This window comes from Myripristis murdjan, unplaced genomic scaffold (assembly GCF_902150065.1).
Source record: "Myripristis murdjan unplaced genomic scaffold, fMyrMur1.1, whole genome shotgun sequence".
Classification (NCBI taxonomy): domain Eukaryota; kingdom Metazoa; phylum Chordata; class Actinopteri; order Holocentriformes; family Holocentridae; genus Myripristis; species Myripristis murdjan.
The window spans coordinates 77,742-95,929 of NW_021941806.1; the positions used below are offsets into that span (position 1 = coordinate 77,742).

The following is an 18,188-nucleotide window of genomic DNA, read 5'->3' on the forward strand; positions in this document are numbered from 1 at the left end:
CATAATCACGATTATTTTGATCAATATTGTAATCATGATTATTCATCACAATTATTCATCATGTTAGGGAAAGCATCTGTATTTTTTTAAACAAGCAATATATTAACAGTTTTCAGTGCAAAATGAAACTTTAAATCAGAATAAATGTTTAATAATAAAAAATAAAATGATTTGACAAGAGAAAAGTCATGAACAAACGACAGTGAACAGAACGGTGGACTTTGTTGTGATAATATAACTTTAATGTCAGTAACCTCCTCTCCCCTCCCCCCAGGGCCAGGCTGTGGCTCCTCCTCCCAAGCTGGGAGCCCCTCCGCCTCCTCCCCCTGCCTCCTCCTATTGGGTCCAGCGAGGTCCCGGGCCCCTCCCCCCCACCAGCACAGTGGAGGACCAGAGTAAGAGGAACTTTTTTTCCTTTGGAAATTAAATTAAACTAAGAAATTACAGCTGAAAACATCTGTAGCAAACTTCCACGTACTGATGAAATATTTTCTCCTTCACGTTCCTCTGCTCTCGTCCCAGAGCGAGCAGTGGGCTTTCAGAGCTGCCACATCACTCCTCCTCCCTTTCCTCCATTCATTCCACTACGATATGAACATGAACTTTCAGAGCCTTCACACTTTCTTCACTCCAGTTTTCCATCAGCCCAATAAAGTCCTCCACATGAGGCTTCAAATCTTGGTTTTCTTCCTTCCAACACACCACAATACATAATCTGAGATAATGCAATAATCTGAGATAATCCCCCTGTTCCCAGTGCAGTTTCACTTGTTTTGGGATGGTTTTTTTGGGAACGTCCGTATAGATCTGCTGCAGCCAAACAGCTAAACTGTGAAATGTGTTTCAGATCCAGGTTTCCAGAGTCCTGTGGTGTCCACTGCTGCAGAGCCTGTCACCAGTCTGGTAACACACACACACACACACACACACACACACACACACACACACACACACTAAGATGTTGTCAGTGTTCCGAGTCAGCATTAAAGGGACAGTAAACCCAGGTAAAAGCAGAGGTTTCCTGAGAGATGCTCACAGCAGCTCCATCAGGAGCAGCACATACCAACAACGAAATTAGGACAGGCATCTGCCAATATATCAATAACTTATCAATACTGTGATGTGAAACCAGATATCTATATGTATACATCTATATATCTGTAGACTGATTCTGTATTATATAGATCTATATATCTGCATTATAGTATAGAAATGCAGTTATTTGAACTCAGACTGGTGTAGCTTTTTGCAGGGGTGGATCTACCGTATGTGTGTGTGTGTGTGTGTGTGTGTGTGTGTGTGTGTGTTCTGTTTGATGTGAGCAGAACTGTGGGGGCCAAAGGGGGTAAAAAAAAAAAAAAAAAAAGTTTTGTTTTTGTTTTTTCCAGGCTGTTGAGGAAGGTGGTGCTGCTGAGTCACCAACAGACGGCCAGAAGGTACACACACACACACACACACACACACACACAGTGCATTGCAATAAATTAGAATGTCATCAAAAAGTTGATTTATGGTATTTCCCCAATTAATCGCCTGGGCGTTTAATACACCAAATCAACTTGGACCCCAGGTAGGGCTGCATGTTGATGGCCAAAATCATAATCACGATTATTTTGATCAATATTGTAATCATGATTATTCATCACAATTATTCATCATGTTAGGGAAAGCATCTGTATTTTTTTAAACAAACAATATATTAACAGTTTTCAGTGCAAAATGAAACTTTAAATCAGAATAAATGTTTAATAATAAAAAATAAAATGATTTGACAAGAGAAAAGTCATGAACAAACGACAGTGAACAGAACGGTGGACTTTGTTGTGATAATATAACTTTAATGTCAGTAACCTCCTCTCCCCTCCCCCCAGGGCCAGGCTGTGGCTCCTCCTCCCAAGCTGGGAGCCCCTCCGCCTCCTCCCCCTGCCTCCTCCTATTGGGTCCAGCGAGGTCCCGGGCCCCTCCCCCCCACCAGCACAGTGGAGGACCAGAGTAAGAGGAACTTTTTTTCCTTTGGAAATTAAATTAAACTAAGAAATTACAGCTGAAAACATCTGTAGCAAACTTCCACGTACTGATGAAATATTTTCTCCTTCACGTTCCTCTGCTCTCGTCCCAGAGCGAGCAGTGGGCTTTCAGAGCTGCCACATCACTCCTCCTCCCTTTCCTCCATTCATTCCACTACGATATGAACATGAACTTTCAGAGCCTTCACACTTTCTTCACTCCAGTTTTCCATCAGCCCAATAAAGTCCTCCACATGAGGCTTCAAATCTTGGTTTTCTTCCTTCCAACACACCACAATACATAATCTGAGATAATGCAATAATCTGAGATAATCCCACCTGTTCCCAGTGCAGTTTCACTTGTTTTGGGATGGTTTTTTTGGGAACGTCCGTATAGATCTGCTGCAGCCAAACAGCTAAACTGTGAAATGTGTTTCAGATCCAGGTTTCCAGAGTCCTGTGGTGTCCACTGCTGCAGAGCCTGTCACCAGTCTGGTAACACACACACACACACACACACACACACACACACACACACTAAGATGTTGTCAGTGTTCCGAGTCAGCATTAAAGGGACAGTAAACCCAGGTAAAAGCAGAGGTTTCCTGAGAGATGCTCACAGCAGCTCCATCAGGAGCAGCACATACCAACAACGAAATTAGGACAGGCATCTGCCAATATATCAATAACTTATCAATACTGTGATGTGAAACCAGATATCTATATGTATACATCTATATATCTGTAGACTGATTCTGTATTATATAGATCTATATATCTGCATTATAGTATAGAAATGCAGTTATTTGAACTCAGACTGGTGTAGCTTTTTGCAGGGGTGGATCTACCGTATGTGTGTGTGTGTGTGTGTGTGTGTGTGTGTGTGTTCTGTTTGATGTGAGCAGAACTGTGGGGGCCAAAGGGGGTAAAAAAAAAAAAAAAAAAAAGTTTTGTTTTTGTTTTTTCCAGGCTGTTGAGGAAGGTGGTGCTGCTGAGTCACCAACAGACGGCCAGCAGGTACACACACACACACACACACACACACAGTGCATCGCAATAAATTAGAATGTCATCAAAAAGTTGATTTATGGTATTTCCCCAATTAATCGCCTGGGCGTTTAATACACCAAATCAACTTGGACCCCAGGTAGGGCTGCATGTTTATGGCCAAAATCATAATCACGATTATTTTGATCAATATTGTAATCATGATTATTCATCACAATTATTCATCATGTTAGGGAAAGCATCTGTATTTTTTTAAACAAACAATATATTAACAGTTTTCAGTGCAAAATGAAACTTTAAATCAGAATAAATGTTTAATAATAAAAAATAAAATGATTTGACAAGAGAAAAGTCATGAACAAACGACAGTGAACAGAACGGTGGACTTTGTTGTGATAATATAACTTTAATGTCAGTAACCTCCTCTCCCCTCCCCCCAGGGCCAGGCTGTGGCTCCTCCTCCCAAGCTGGGAGCCCCTCCGCCTCCTCCCCCTGCCTCCTCCTATTGGGTCCAGCGAGGTCCCGGGCCCCTCCCCCCCACCAGCACAGTGGAGGACCAGAGTAAGAGGAACTTTTTTTCCTTTGGAAATTAAATTAAACTAAGAAATTACAGCTGAAAACATCTGTAGCAAACTTCCACGTACTGATGAAATATTTTCTCCTTCACGTTCCTCTGCTCTCGTCCCAGAGCGAGCAGTGGGCTTTCAGAGCTGCCACATCACTCCTCCTCCCTTTCCTCCATTCATTCCACTACGATATGAACATGAACTTTCAGAGCCTTCACACTTTCTTCACTCCAGTTTTCCATCAGCCCAATAAAGTCCTCCACATGAGGCTTCAAATCTTGGTTTTCTTCCTTCCAACACACCACAATACATAATCTGAGATAATGCAATAATCTGAGATAATCCCACCTGTTCCCAGTGCAGTTTCACTTGTTTTGGGATGGTTTTTTTGGGAACGTCCGTATAGATCTGCTGCAGCCAAACAGCTAAACTGTGAAATGTGTTTCAGATCCAGGTTTCCAGAGTCCTGTGGTGTCCACTGCTGCAGAGCCTGTCACCAGTCTGGTAACACACACACACACACACACACACACACACACACACACACACACTAAGATGTTGTCAGTGTTCCGAGTCAGCATTAAAGGGACAGTAAACCCAGGTAAAAGCAGAGGTTTCCTGAGAGATGCTCACAGCAGCTCCATCAGGAGCAGCACATACCAACAACGAAATTAGGACAGGCATCTGCCAATATATCAATAACTTATCAATACTGTGATGTGAAACCAGATATCTATATGTATACATCTATATATCTGTAGACTGATTCTGTATTATATAGATCTATATATCTGCATTATAGTATAGAAATGCAGTTATTTGAACTCAGACTGGTGTAGCTTTTTGCAGGGGTGGATCTACCGTATGTGTGTGTGTGTGTGTGTGTGTGTGTGTGTGTGTGTGTGTTCTGTTTGATGTGAGCAGAACTGTGGGGGCCAAAGGGGGTAAAAAAAAAAAAAAAAAAGTTTTGTTTTTGTTTTTTCCAGGCTGTTGAGGAAGGTGGTGCTGCTGAGTCACCAACAGACGGCCAGAAGGTACACACACACACACACACACACACACACACACACACACAGGTACATCACAACAGGGAAAGCATCTGTATTTTTTTAAACAAGCAATATATTAACAGTTTTCAGTGCAAAATGAAACTTTAAATCAGAATAAATGTTTAATAATAAAAAATAAAATGATTTGACAAGAGAAAAGTCACGAACAAACGACAGTGAACAGAACGGTGGACTTTGTTGTGATAATATAACTTTAATGTCAGTAACCTCCTCTCCCCTCCCCCCAGGGCCAGGCTGTGGCTCCTCCTCCCAAGCTGGGAGCCCCTCCGCCTCCTCCCCCTGCCTCCTCCTATTGGGTCCAGCGAGGTCCCGGGCCCCTCCCCCCCACCAGCACAGTGGAGGACCAGAGTAAGAGGAACTTTTTTTCCTTTGGAAATTAAATTAAACTAAGAAATTACAGCTGAAAACATCTGTAGCAAACTTCCACGTACTGATGAAATATTTTCTCCTTCACGTTCCTCTGCTCTCGTCCCAGAGCGAGCAGTGGGCTTTCAGAGCTGCCACATCACTCCTCCTCCCTTTCCTCCATTCATTCCACTACGATATGAACATGAACTTTCAGAGCCTTCACACTTTCTTCACTCCAGTTTTCCATCAGCCCAATAAAGTCCTCCACAGGAGTTTTCCTAAAAGCAGCAGCACTGTTGGCTTTTCAGGACTTTTTCACACTGAAACGCTCCCTCCTCCTCCTCTCCCTCCTCCTCCTCCTCCTCCTCCTCCTCCTCCTCCTCCTCCTCCTCCTCCTCCTCTCCCTCCTCCTCTCCCTCCTCCTCCTCTCCCTCCTCCTCTCCCTCCTCCTCCTCCTCCTCCTCCTCCTCTTCGTTTTGCTTTCCACAGCCAATCATCAGCTGTGTGGTTTCTGAGTGTTGAGCAGAACATTATGAGGCGGCTGCTTCAACCACAGACTCCCAGTCTGACTCTGAGAGGTGAAACCTTTATTGACAAGCGCTTTGTTGACGTGGAGGAACGTTCAGAATCTCTGGGACGGAGCTTTAAAACATGTTCAGTGTTTTCCTGACTGGACCTAAAGATGAAATACTGACACTGTCTAACCTCTCTGTGTGTGTGTGTGTGTGTGTGTGTGTCAGCTGATTACTCAGAGTTCTACATCTACAAAGCTCAGGGTGAGTCTGTCATCTGAAATGTCAGCAGGTCATTCAGTCTCATCTTCAGGCTTCAAATCTTGGTTTTCTTCCTTCCAACACACCACAATACATAATCTGAGATAATGCAATAATCTGAGATAATCCCACCTGTTCCCAGTGCAGTTTCACTTGTTTTGGGATGGTTTTTTTGGGAACGTCCGTATAGATCTGCTGCAGCCAAACAGCTAAACTGTGAAATGTGTTTCAGATCCAGGTTTCCAGAGTCCTGTGGTGTCCACTGCTGCAGAGCCTGTCACCAGTCTGGTAACACACACACACACACACACACACACACACACACACACACTAAGATGTTGTCAGTGTTCCGAGTCAGCATTAAAGGGACAGTAAACCCAGGTAAAAGCAGAGGTTTCCTGAGAGATGCTCACAGCAGCTCCATCAGGAGCAGCACATACCAACAACGAAATTAGGACAGGCATCTGCCAATATATCAATAACTTATCAATACTGTGATGTGAAACCAGATATCTATATGTATACATCTATATATCTGTAGACTGATTCTGTATTATATAGATCTATATATCTGCATTATAGTATAGAAATGCAGTTATTTGAACTCAGACTGGTGTAGCTTTTTGCAGGGGTGGATCTACCGTATGTGTGTGTGTGTGTGTGTGTGTGTGTGTGTGTTCTGTTTGATGTGAGCAGAACTGTGGGGGCCAAAGGGGGTAAAAAAAAAAAAAAAAAAGTTTTGTTTTTGTTTTTTCCAGGCTGTTGAGGAAGGTGGTGCTGCTGAGTCACCAACAGACGGCCAGAAGGTACACACACACACACACACACACACACACACACACACACACACACACACACAGTGCATCGCAATAAATTAGAATGTCATCAAAAAGTTGATTTATGGTATTTCCCCAATTAATCGCCTGGGCGTTTAATACACCAAATCAACTTGGACCCCAGGTAGGGCTGCATGTTTATGGCCAAAATCATAATCACGATTATTTTGATCAATATTGTAATCATGATTATTCATCACAATTATTCATCATGTTAGGGAAAGCATCTGTATTTTTTTAAACAAACAATATATTAACAGTTTTCAGTGCAAAATGAAACTTTAAATCAGAATAAATGTTTAATAATAAAAAATAAAATGATTTGACTAGTGTGAGCGCTTCGTTCTGTGCTTGAATACAGCACACCTCCCCCGCTCTGGCACGGTTGGAAGGGGTGTGCTCCAGCACGGTACGGGCATTCATGCACGAGCACATGCACGGTCACGCACACAGCGCGCGAACGTGGATATAACGTAAATCATGCAACTTTCCTCCTGCCTCTGCAAAATCGTTTAATGCGCAGCGTGATTACTGGCGAATGGCCGCATTGTGTAGTCAATAATCAACCATGTTGTCTGTGTCGCTGTCCGTGGTGCTGCTGCAACCGCGTAAAAACAAAAGTTGATTGATGATGAAAGGTATATGGCAGTCACCGGCCAGCATTAGGTGGGCCGGCCGCAGCCCCGCACTGTCTGCACCGCCACCCGGTTGAATGTAGCAGCAGCTGACGTGCCGCTCCGGCTGTCAGTTGGTCTTTTCTGAAGGAGGAAGTTACCTCCGAAACTGTCAAGGTAAATAAACGTCCCATGTCTGATTAAAAGCAACAAAAACATCTTTTAGTTAAAAGGAAGACATGATGAATGTATTTGAACTACATTGATTCATGATGACGTCGGACCATGCCTGTTGTCCTATTTCAACGTGATGACGTGCACACCAGGGGAAATCACGCTTGGGCGCGTTTGGGCTTTAGGTAATGTGAGTGCAGGCCAGCCGGGGACTGGGGAGGGGGGCATTTTTGTTTTAGTACGATATGCAGCACATGGCCCTATGTGAGCAGGCCCTGAGGAGCCTTTCTGACGGGGAACTGCCGTACCTTCTCCTCCCGACATGACTCGCTCTCATCAGTCCACCGAGTAACTTGAGGCTGCCGCTGCAGAGTGCGCTCGCTTGTTATTTAGGCAGCTTAAGGAAGCCTTAACCGTGCGTTCGCCCCCTGGTGGTTGGCTGACTACTGGCTGAGAAAGCGCTTGATTTGATACGCAGCAGAGCCGCATTTTAAATGTAAATATCGCCGACGATCAGGCTCATTTAATTGTGGCAGCCAAAATCGTGATCACGATTAAAATTCAATTAATTGTGCAGCCCTAACCCCGGGCGTTTAAAAGAACCAGGCGGCTCTTCGCTGCAGGCCTTTATTTATTTTTACACAGACCTGCACCAGGCCATTATTGTGATGACAGTTACTGTCCAACATATTTACAGTCGGGCAATTTAAGATTACAGTGCACCCTTCTTTCTAACGTCTTATTTTGACAGAAAATGGAAGTGCAGCACAGTTATTGTGCGGACAACTGTTCTGCAAAAAAAAGGTGAATAGCCTGATTTTGGGTTACCTCAATATAATGCAAATAATCACCACAGCGATTATTCGGGTGGGCGGTTAATACACAAACTGGTGGGTTCTGCTCGGGTTCTGGTGGATCGTGGTGGGTTCTGGTGGATCGTGGTGGGTTCTGGTGGGTCTTGGTGGGTTCTGGTGGATCTTGGTGGGTTCTGGTGGATCTTGGTGAGTTCTGCTCGGGTTCTGGTGGGTTCTGCTTGGGTTCTGGTGGGTCTTGGTGGGTTCTGCTCGGGTGCTGGTCAGGTTCTGGTGGGTTCTGCTTGGGTTCTGGTGGGTTCTGGTCAGGTCCTGGTGGATCTTGGTGGGTTCTGGTCAGGTCCTGGTGGATCTTGGTGGGTTCTGGTGGGTTCTGGTCAGGTCCTGGTGGATCTTGGTGGGTTCTGGTGGGTTCTGGTCAGGTCCTGGTGGATCTTGGTGGGTTCTGGTGGGTTCTGGTCAGGTCCTGGTGGGTCTTGGTGAGTTCTGGTGGGTCTTGGTGAGTTCTGGTGGGTCTTGATGGGTTCTGCTCGGGTTCTGGTGGGTCTTGGTGGGTTCTGCTCGGGTTCTGGTGGGTCTTGGTGGGTTCTGGTCAGGTCCTGGTGGATCTTGGTGGGTTCCTGGCCCTGATGTGACCAGACAGACACGAGCTGGCTGCGTCTGTCTTACAGGGGCTCGACGTCATGTGATGCTTGTGACCTGACCAGTCCTCTGTGTGTGTGTGTGTGTGTGTGTGTGTGTGTGTGTGTGTGTGTGTGTGTGTCTCAGGTGGTCAAGCCGTCAGCCGTCATCTGCTTTTGTCCCTCCTCTTCCTCCTTCTCACCCTCCTCCTCCTCATCTCACACTCCTCTGGCCTCACACCTCCCAGTGCCAGCACACAGCCAGCCACGCACAGGTACACACACACACACACACACACACACACACAGCCAGCCACGCACAGGTACACACACACACACACACACACACACACAGCCAGCCACGCACAGGTAAACACACACACACACACACACACACACACACATACACACACACACACACACACACACACACACACACACACACATACACACACACACAAACACAGCAAGCCACGCACAGGTAAACACACACAGCCAGCCACGCACAGGTACACACACACACACACACACACACAGCCAGCCACGCACAGGTACACACACACACACACACACACACAGCCAGCCACGCACAGGTACACACACACACACACACACACACACACACACAGCCAGCCACGCACAGGTACACACACACACACACACACACACACATAGATGTGATGACACTTGAACACAGCTGTGTCTCCTCTGGTTAGTTGCCATGGCGATGCCAGCCACGCCTCCCTGGTTGGTTAATGAGTTGGGCGAGCCTCTGTGCACCGTGGTGGCTCCGCCCTCTTACTCCTACCACCCCAACGGCAGCGACTTACCCGGAGGTCAGAGGTCACTTCCTGTTGCTGATATAAATGTATTTATATTTGTTCATCCTGGGCTCTGTAAAGCCCTTTGAGACTGAAGGTGTGATGAACGTTTAAATCAACATGAAGTGGAATTTGTAGTTTTCAATCAGAATGAGCAATATTATACCTTTTACCTCATAGTTATGTTTTATTTGTTATGAAGGAATCTAATGCAGCAATATGGATTAACCCACGCTGGCCCTTGAACCAGCAGATCTCAATCATTTCTTCAGTGGGAAAAGTTATTTGTTATGAAGGTGTGTGTGCCTGTGAGGACATGGTGACTGATGTGTGTGTGTGTGTGTGTGTGTGTGTGTGTGTGTGTGTGTGTGTGTGTCTAGAGCTGCAGAAGAGAGACTACATGGAGTTTGCAGCCAGGCAGTACTTCCTGGGAGACAAGTGTCAGGTACAGCCAAGCATCCAGCACACACCTGTGTGTGTGTGTGTGTGTGTGTGTGTGTGTGTGTGTGTGTGTGTGTGTGTGTGTGTGTGTGTGTGTCTCCAGACTGCAGAGTTCTCCAGTACTACTTCAACTTAGGAGTGCAGGTCAGTCCGAGGCTCGTCCTGTTTCTGTTGTTGCTGTTGTTCACGGTTCCCACACACATCCTGCGACACCTGCACGCTGACGAGCTTCCCAGTCAGGGAATACACCTGGAAATTTCCAAAATAGAAAATTCAGTTGAGATCACACGTGCAGATGCTGCTCTCCGCTCACATTGTTCATGTCCAGCTGCCTAGAGGCGATGTAAACATGTACAGCACAACGTGTCGACACGCCACTCCCGCAGGTTTGAGCTCCTCGGCGCTTCGTCCTGTTTGGATGGTTCCGAGTCGCCGTCCTTCTGTGGCCCCGCCCTGAGCGAGGTCAAACCTCCAGCCGGTTGATGTTGGCGGCCCTCGGCCTCAAACGCCACGCCTCCCGCCCCTGCAGCCGGTGGGAGGCGGGACGAGGCTGAAGACTGCAGACTCAGCTCCTCTTTGTGCGCTGTGTGCTCGCACTGCTGAGTACTGTAACCCTGCTAGTGCTAACCCTAACCCTAACCCTAACCCTGCTAGTGCTAACCCTAACCCCACCGCTGTCAGCTCTCTGACCGTACAGAGCTTTCAGAAAGTATTCAGATCCGCTTCACTTTGGTCACTTTTGTCATGTTTCAGCCTGATGCTGCAATCGTTTAAATTCATCTTTTCTCTCATTAATCTGCACTCAGATATCCTGTAATGACAAAGTGAAAACAGAAATCTTTGTAAATTTGTTAAAAAGGAAAGGGGCGCTCACATTAGAGTTCTCTAAATAATGGTGAATTTGGTGATCTTTTTTTTTTCAGGCTTTATCAGGCCTAAAGTTTGGCTAATTAGTCGGGTAGGGTAGGGCCTCGGGCTGGTCCAGTATGGCCCGGGTAGGGTAGGGTCTTCATTTTCAGGCCCGATGAGAACTCTAGCTCAGATGAACACAAGAGACTTTGCAGAGACTAGAAAAGATACCGGAGTCACTTTTGAGCCGGGAGGCAGAGAGAGAAGCTCAGCTGCTGTACAGAACATAACTTACCCCCTCTCCCCCTCCCCAAAACACAGTGGTGCCACCAGAGCTGCTGGCAGCTGGCCTACGCACCCCCCTCACCTGAGGCGCCCTACACCTACCAGGCCTACCCCCACTACCACGCCCCCCCCACCCAGGATGCATCGCTCCACGGTAAGACTGCTAACAGACAGATCTTTATTTTAGTCATTCTTTTAACATGATTATATCTAACAAACAAGATATGAATACGTAAGATAATTAAGTTTAAAATACAGATGATCCACTGCTTGGATGGTGACTGGGTGAAACTGAAACTATCTCTTTTTTGCCAGTTTTAAAAGTTCTTTCCAGAATGTATTTATAAAATAACAGTATAATTTCAAGATGTTTTGTATAATATGATGTGTAATAGGCTCTGCAGTTTGATGCAGTGAACCTTTAATCAGTCTGTCCCCCCCAGGCCCAACCCCCCAGTCTTACCCTGAGGCAGGTCGAGTCCCACCACTCAGGGGTTAAACTGGGGACAGTTTGATTATTTTTGTTTGGTAAAAATAAGTATATATTAACCAATCAGCCGTAACATTAAGACGATTCCGATATTAGGGAATAAAAAAAATCCGATAACTGATACATCAGCCAATTAAATTTTTACATTTTTCAATTAAACAAAAGACAAAATACCTGCTTTGGATGGCTTAAATATATTCAAAACACTTGTTACAAAGATATTAATTGAAGGGAGAACATTTTACTATTTTCAAATACTTTTATTATCAGAAATTGTGTGGAACAAGCAGCATATGAACAATTTGAACATAAAACAAATCAAGAATATGATGTGCAAAAGGCAGTATCATCATGTCATCATGTTCAGCTTTAAGGTGCTGCCATAGGTTGGTTGTGTTTTTTGCTTTCTGCTTGCTTGATCCCTGGCTTACAGAAGCTGCACAAATATTACAGACTGCTTCACCAGTGACATCCTTGGTGACGTAGTCCCACACCATACTGCATCCACCTTCTTTTGCCATTTGTAAAAAAAACAGTAAGACATAATACGCATTAGTTAAAAAATAATGTTACAAATCTGTCTAGTTCCGTGGGCCATTTTGAAACTCAGACATGAAGCATTTGTCTTACTTGTGTTCACATGAATATGGCGTGTACACTCCTGGCCACTTCATTAGACTAAACCTATTACTTTAAAATGTTGTTGACTGTAAGAAAGCAGATGATTCTTCTTTATGGTTATTATTGAGGTGGTAGTGGGTGTTGGTGTGAGGAGCATCATATTGAGGTGTCTGATATTTTGTCAACCCCACTTACATGTATCAGAGGGTCAAAATACTCTGAACAACCCTCAATATCCTGCTCTGCACACCAACCACAACACCCACTATCATCTCAGTAAACATAAAGAAGTCTCTCTGACAGTGTCAGCTTTTACAAAGTAATACATTTATTAAAGTAGAATTCATGGTAGGCCTGTTACTGGTGTGCATTACATTGCACGGTGTCTAATGAAGTGGTCAGTGAGTGTGTTTAATGAATTATTATCTGTAGGTAATAGGTAGGTGGATAAACAGCGTCATAAAAGTCTCTGGTAAAACCTGATTTGAAATGCTCCTCTCTGATTTCCTCTAAACGTGCATTCACATTTTCTTTCCTCCATGAAGTTAGAACTTGGACCAGAAACTCTTTTCCCTCCTCAACGCTACAAGTTAAAAAACACAGTCCGTGTGCTGCTGTAAATGAATGCAGCCCACAGGGTTTCTGCACGGTGATGACGCCTTATCCTAATGTGCTCCGGTCTGATCTAGTCTGCTAGCATGCAAAGTGCTGAGCAAGGTAATATTGAAGCTAGGTTACGGGCAGACCCTACACCATAGAGACTAAAGTCCTGGTCCACCTGCAGGAGCTTCTCTGAGCTCCATCCTGAACCCAGAGGCTTTAATATGGAGCTGGTCCTTTGCAGCAGAACAGCTTCCTGTTGCTCCTTAAAACCAAAGGGGAGACTTTGTTTGTCTGAAGGAAACATTTACTAAGCTGTGATTGGCTGGTTTACATTTGGGGGTTGGGACTTATGATTGGTCAGCAACACACACACACACACACACACACACACACACACACACACACACACAGGTTTTGTTTTTTAGGAACATCCTGCTCATTCTGCCTTTAAATGTCATCTTCTCTCTTCCTCCTCTCTTTAGGCCCCGCCCTCTCCCTGGAAGTCTCCTCCCCCACCTCCTCCTTCATCAGTCGTGTGCCTACAGGCTCCGCCCCCCCGCCACTCCTCTACCCGGAGCAGCCCCTCCCCCCTCCCCCCTCTGTCCTGCACCTCCCATATGAAGCCCCGCCTCCACTCTACCTCCCTGCCCCCTCTCCTCTTCCTCCTCCTCACCCCCACTTCCCCCATCACTCCTCCTACCACACTTACCTCCCCCCTGCCCCCCTCCCCCCTGCGTTCCCACCAGGAGGCCCTGACCACGGGACCCACCCACGGGTCTACCAGCCCGCCACTAACCCCACCCACATGGTTGGTTACATCACAGCCCCGCCCCCTCACCACTCAGCCACTCACTACCTTCCACCGAGCATGTGACCCTGCTAGCATGTGCAGAAACATGCTAACGCTGTTATTTAGCTGTCAGCCAATCAGAGAGGGGGCTGGGCTGTGCAGGCGTGGCCTAATCCTGTGTTTGTTCATGGAAAATATTTCTGTTCAGTATTCAAACGGGTGATGGTGTGCTTTGTTTTTGCTTGAATAAAGAGTTGTGTTTCCCCGAGCTGCCTGACTGATGGCTTCATTTTTCAGGACAAAAAGCTGCTGTGCCTTCCAGAGCCAGTCCTCATGTAAAACAACCACACCACTGAAAACCATCTCTGAGCACTAATATTACACATCCAGAAGCTTTTTTTCCCCTTGGTACCCTGTCAGCCTCACATCAGGTGGGGTTAGGGTTAGGTGTGTGGATACCTGACAGAAAATGACACTGAATCCACATTTTTGTGAAGATTTGGGCTTTTAAAGGCTGCGGTCTTAAACTTCTGATCAGCTGATGAACAGCCTATTTCAGTTTAATGGTTGTTTGCAATAAATTGCTTACTCAATAATAAAACCAATAAAACCAATGTGCATCAATGTATACAATGTGCATAGATGAGGGCAATGTGCAAATATACAGTCTTTATGCTCACATAAACCGCACACCTGTTTGTTTGTAGTAAAATGATTTATTTATTTCAGACTGTACAAAGAGCCCAACACTAATAAGAGCCCTTCAGTGAAAATATCACATTAGTTAAAGTAAATAACACACACACACACACACACACACACACACACACACACACACACAGCTACTTCTTCATGCCTGAAACCTCAGCATGTCAGTCAGATGTCTTCAGAGAGGCAGCCAGAGTCTGACAGAGAGCTGCTCTGTCCTGCTGACATGTTCTACATGTAATTGACAGCTTTACTGTGCACACAGGTTCAAGTTAAAGCACCATGACTTCATTGTCTGCAGTACAGAAAATCACAAATCAATGTAAAGCTGTGAATTACATGTAGAACATGTCAGCAGGACAGAGCAGCTCTCTGTCAGACTCTGGCTTCCTCTCTGAAGACATCTTACAGGAATAAGCTTTACATTTCATTTTTAATGGATTTTTTTTTTTAACTTCAACATGATTTAACATCTTTAAACATTGAGCATGAAATATTTTCCAAACTTTGAACATTTTTAACAAAAAAATTAATTTAAAGTGATTGGCATCCCCGGTCCAGAGTACGAAGGCGTGCCGGGTCCAGCGCCCGGCAGACCGGACCCTCCTCCATCAGCAACCAGGGCTGGGGCAGGGTCCTCTTCTAGAGGCTTCAGGGACCGCTGATGGGGAACAGGCTGGTGGGGCCTCCTCCTCCTCCTCCTCCTCCTCCTCATCATCATCATCATCATCAGCCTCATCCTCCTCGTCAAAGCCCCACAAGAAGTACACCCGAGGCGCAGGCCGGAACAAAGAATTCTAAGTCTACATAAATATCATTTATTCCATCAAGTCAGCTAAAATACCGAGTCAGCTCTCCCAGGTGAGGTTTGGGCCCAGAAAGTCAGAAATAAACAAGCTTTGTGTTTGTGGAAAGGTCAGAATTCAGCATTTCCACTGAGCCAAGGCTCATTGACATGAGACCTTGCTAGCATTAAATATCAGGTACAACATGTGGCAAATGACTGACGTGGCGAATGTCCTCCGCTAAAGCAAATGTTGACCACACGAGCTGCTGCACAGTGAGCTCTCAGTCTGGGACAGAAGGAAAAGCTTGTCCTTGCTGCAAAGGGGAGATTTCACCAAAAATTGAAGAAAGCAAGTATGTGGTGCTTGGTGTCACAGTGTTGTGGACTCTTTGGTTGTGCCCAAGTGATCACTGAGGCACGTAAGCCCCCACGCCACGTCAAGGCAGAGTCCATGTGGAGGTTTTTTTTTAATAATTTTTTTTCATATTTTATTTTTCAAAAACAACATGGAGGACTATTGAGGTGGACTCGGCCCACCAGTCTCATCCCCATGGGGATGAGACTGGTGGGCCTCAGTGTTGGGATGGGGTGGGGGTGAGGATACAAACTCTGGTTTGGGTAGGGGGGAGGGCCCACCAGTCTCATCCCCATGGGGGGATGAGACTGGTGTTGGGATGGGGTGGGGGTGAGGATGGGTATATTAAAGGCTGTTTACGGTTAACAGAAAGAAAAGTACAATGTAAATACAAAAAAGTTTGATATACAGCACCTAGAAATGGCCACAGATTTGTATGGGAAATGGCACGCTCCATAGGCTTTTACTAAAAAAGAGAAGAAGAAGAAGCCTTTAAGACAGAACGTGTGGTCGCCGACACAAATAGGGCATGAAATGGGAAACAAACAAACCCAAATATCAAACTGTGCTGAGGCTGTGGACGCCTCTTGAGGCCACATGCAGTTTAAGACGGTAACCATGGCGACGGGACGCTCTGCCGGGCTTGGCTTACGTCATGACGCACAGAGCTCGGGTCGGTAACGTGACTGTATTCCTGTTATTAATAGCACAGATATCTAGACAGTATTGGACGGCAGACTACCTGAGCACCGTCACAGAGCAGAGACTGAGGAACAGGTTAACCATGTACAGACTCAGCAGCCACAGCCTGGCCTCAGAGAGAGGCCGACACAGACAGACGTGGCTGCCCAGAGAGGAGCGCCTGTGTCGCCTCTGTCCACAGAGGGAGGTGGAGACGGAGCAACACTTCCTGCTGAGATGCAGCGCATATGAACACACAAGAACTAAGTTCTTCACTAAAATCAAATGTAGAATCCCAAACTTTGACACGCTCCCTGACCAGGAGAAAATCCAACATTTCCTTGGAGAAAACAGAGTCAGCGCTGTAGAAGAAGGCCTGTCACAGCCTGAGAGAAAAGCTGCTCCTCACATGAGGACAGTCTGCTCACAAGCCAAGCCCTGCCCGCTCACTCACTCTGCTTCCTCCTGCTTTTCTGTTTTCTTTCTTTTACATGTGAGGACAGTGGGAATGTTGCTCCATTGGATTTTTGAGAATATCCCGTGTGGGAGGATAGACCTTTATTGTTACAAACAAACAAACAAACAGTAGCACCACATCATACCTCAGCAAACAAATTTAAAAAAAGAACTAATGAAAACAAATCTAAATAGAACACAACACTGTTCATTTCACTGATGAAGTCAGAGAAGATGGCCTGTGTACACCTGGCTTTGTTGCAGCATTTCCAGAAGCTGGCACAGTCAAATTCAGGCTCAGGGATTGAGTTAACGAATGCAGGAAAGGGAGTGAAGCGCTGGGTGGGCTCCCTCTCCTCCCTTGCCATGGGTGGGCATGGGAGGAGAGGGATTGTGAAGAGGGAGTACATAGCCATTTTCAGGAGGTGCTGATGAAATGGCTGAGCTGGTGCATGGAGGATTGGAGTGGCTAGGACAGGGAGGGGGGTCAGCCAGTCCGTTGGTGTCTTCATGTGGATTCGAGGGCCTGGAGGTGTGTGGACCAGCAGTATGGGTGGAGCCATCGCAGGTACCAGGATTCTGCTCAGTGCTGCTCTCTATTGACTGGGATGTATCTGACTCCATGCAGAGAGGAGAAAAGTTGTGTCATTGGGCTCACATTTCCTCTCTGTGTAGTCCCTGAGGAGCCTTTTTTCCTCCCCGGAGAGCCTTTTGGTCCGCAGCTCCAGGGTCCTCTTAAAGGTGCACATCTCGCACTTGCACCATTTTTCTCACCATTTTTTCTTATGAAACGGAATGGGCAAAACATTAATAATCACAACATGGAACCCTTTTGGTTAAAGTGGCGATCAGACTTTTGGGGTTTGAGGTCGGCAAGGCTGATGCTGAAACAAAAGAAGAAAACAGTACACAAAGAGACAAAGAGGTGATAACTCATAAATAGAAAGATAATGCATGGGGCGTGAGCTGTAAGAAGTCACATGGGGTTGGGTTCTCCTGATCGCCTCTGCCAGGATCATGGATATGTCGATGACCTGTAACTTGGGGCACGACTTCATCTTCCTCTCCTGGAGGATGGTGTTGGCACCACCACCTCGGGGCAGTCGAGTATCCTGGTGTTTAGTTTTTTTAGGGCTTTTTTTTTTTAGGTTTTTATGAGATTATTTTGGAGTTTGGTCATGGATTCCCGGTACTGGGCCTCCAGACCATCTCCTGCTTTTTTTTTTGGGGGGGGGGGGGGTTCGGTAATTAAAATAAACTAAAGGCACTTTCCAAAAAATAAAAGCTGTGGTTCTTTGTAAAAAAAAATTAAAAATTAAAAAAACTCAAAAAGTGTGCCTATCAGTCAAAAAACACTGATGTTTTATTTCTTGTGAGATATATATATATATATATATGTTTTTTGGGCTGGTTTTTATTTTGGGCGGCAGAGTGTTTTGACGCTTGCTTTTAAGCAGGGGGCTGTATGTATGCA

At 45.7% G+C, this 18,188-nt stretch overlaps 1 protein-coding gene across 50 annotated transcripts in view; it reads left to right on the plus strand.

The window, feature by feature from the left end:
* Window positions 1–13,997, plus strand: part of LOC115356790 (putative bifunctional UDP-N-acetylglucosamine transferase and deubiquitinase ALG13) — a 36,450-nt gene extending 22,453 nt beyond the window's left edge. For 12 of the 50 annotated variants that reach the window (XM_030048009.1, XM_030048019.1, XM_030048013.1 and 9 more), the window contains 19 exons: window positions 275–395; window positions 848–903; window positions 1,389–1,436; window positions 1,872–1,992; window positions 2,446–2,501; window positions 2,976–3,023; window positions 3,455–3,575; window positions 4,029–4,084; window positions 4,567–4,614; window positions 4,878–4,998; window positions 5,739–5,774; window positions 6,004–6,059; window positions 6,530–6,577; window positions 8,147–8,199; window positions 8,976–9,102; window positions 9,544–9,663; window positions 10,029–10,093; window positions 11,260–11,377; window positions 13,420–13,997. In XM_030048009.1, the coding sequence (XP_029903869.1) occupies window positions 275–395; window positions 848–903; window positions 1,389–1,436; window positions 1,872–1,992; window positions 2,446–2,501; window positions 2,976–3,023; window positions 3,455–3,575; window positions 4,029–4,084; window positions 4,567–4,614; window positions 4,878–4,998; window positions 5,739–5,774; window positions 6,004–6,059; window positions 6,530–6,577; window positions 8,147–8,199; window positions 8,976–9,102; window positions 9,544–9,663; window positions 10,029–10,093; window positions 11,260–11,377; window positions 13,420–13,950 (1,950 nt within the window). In that variant the 3' untranslated portion in view covers window positions 13,951–13,997. Of the gene's footprint in view, window positions 1–274; window positions 396–847; window positions 904–1,388; window positions 1,437–1,871; window positions 1,993–2,445; window positions 2,502–2,975; window positions 3,024–3,454; window positions 3,576–4,028; window positions 4,085–4,566; window positions 4,615–4,877; window positions 4,999–5,738; window positions 5,775–6,003; window positions 6,060–6,529; window positions 6,578–8,146; window positions 8,200–8,975; window positions 9,103–9,543; window positions 9,664–10,028; window positions 10,094–10,192; window positions 10,234–11,259; window positions 11,379–13,419 lie in introns of those variants that run through there. The other 38 variants (XM_030048023.1, XM_030048031.1, XM_030048027.1 and 35 more) reach the window with 34 other exon arrangements.
* The last annotated feature ends 4,191 nt before the right edge of the window (window positions 13,998–18,188 follow it).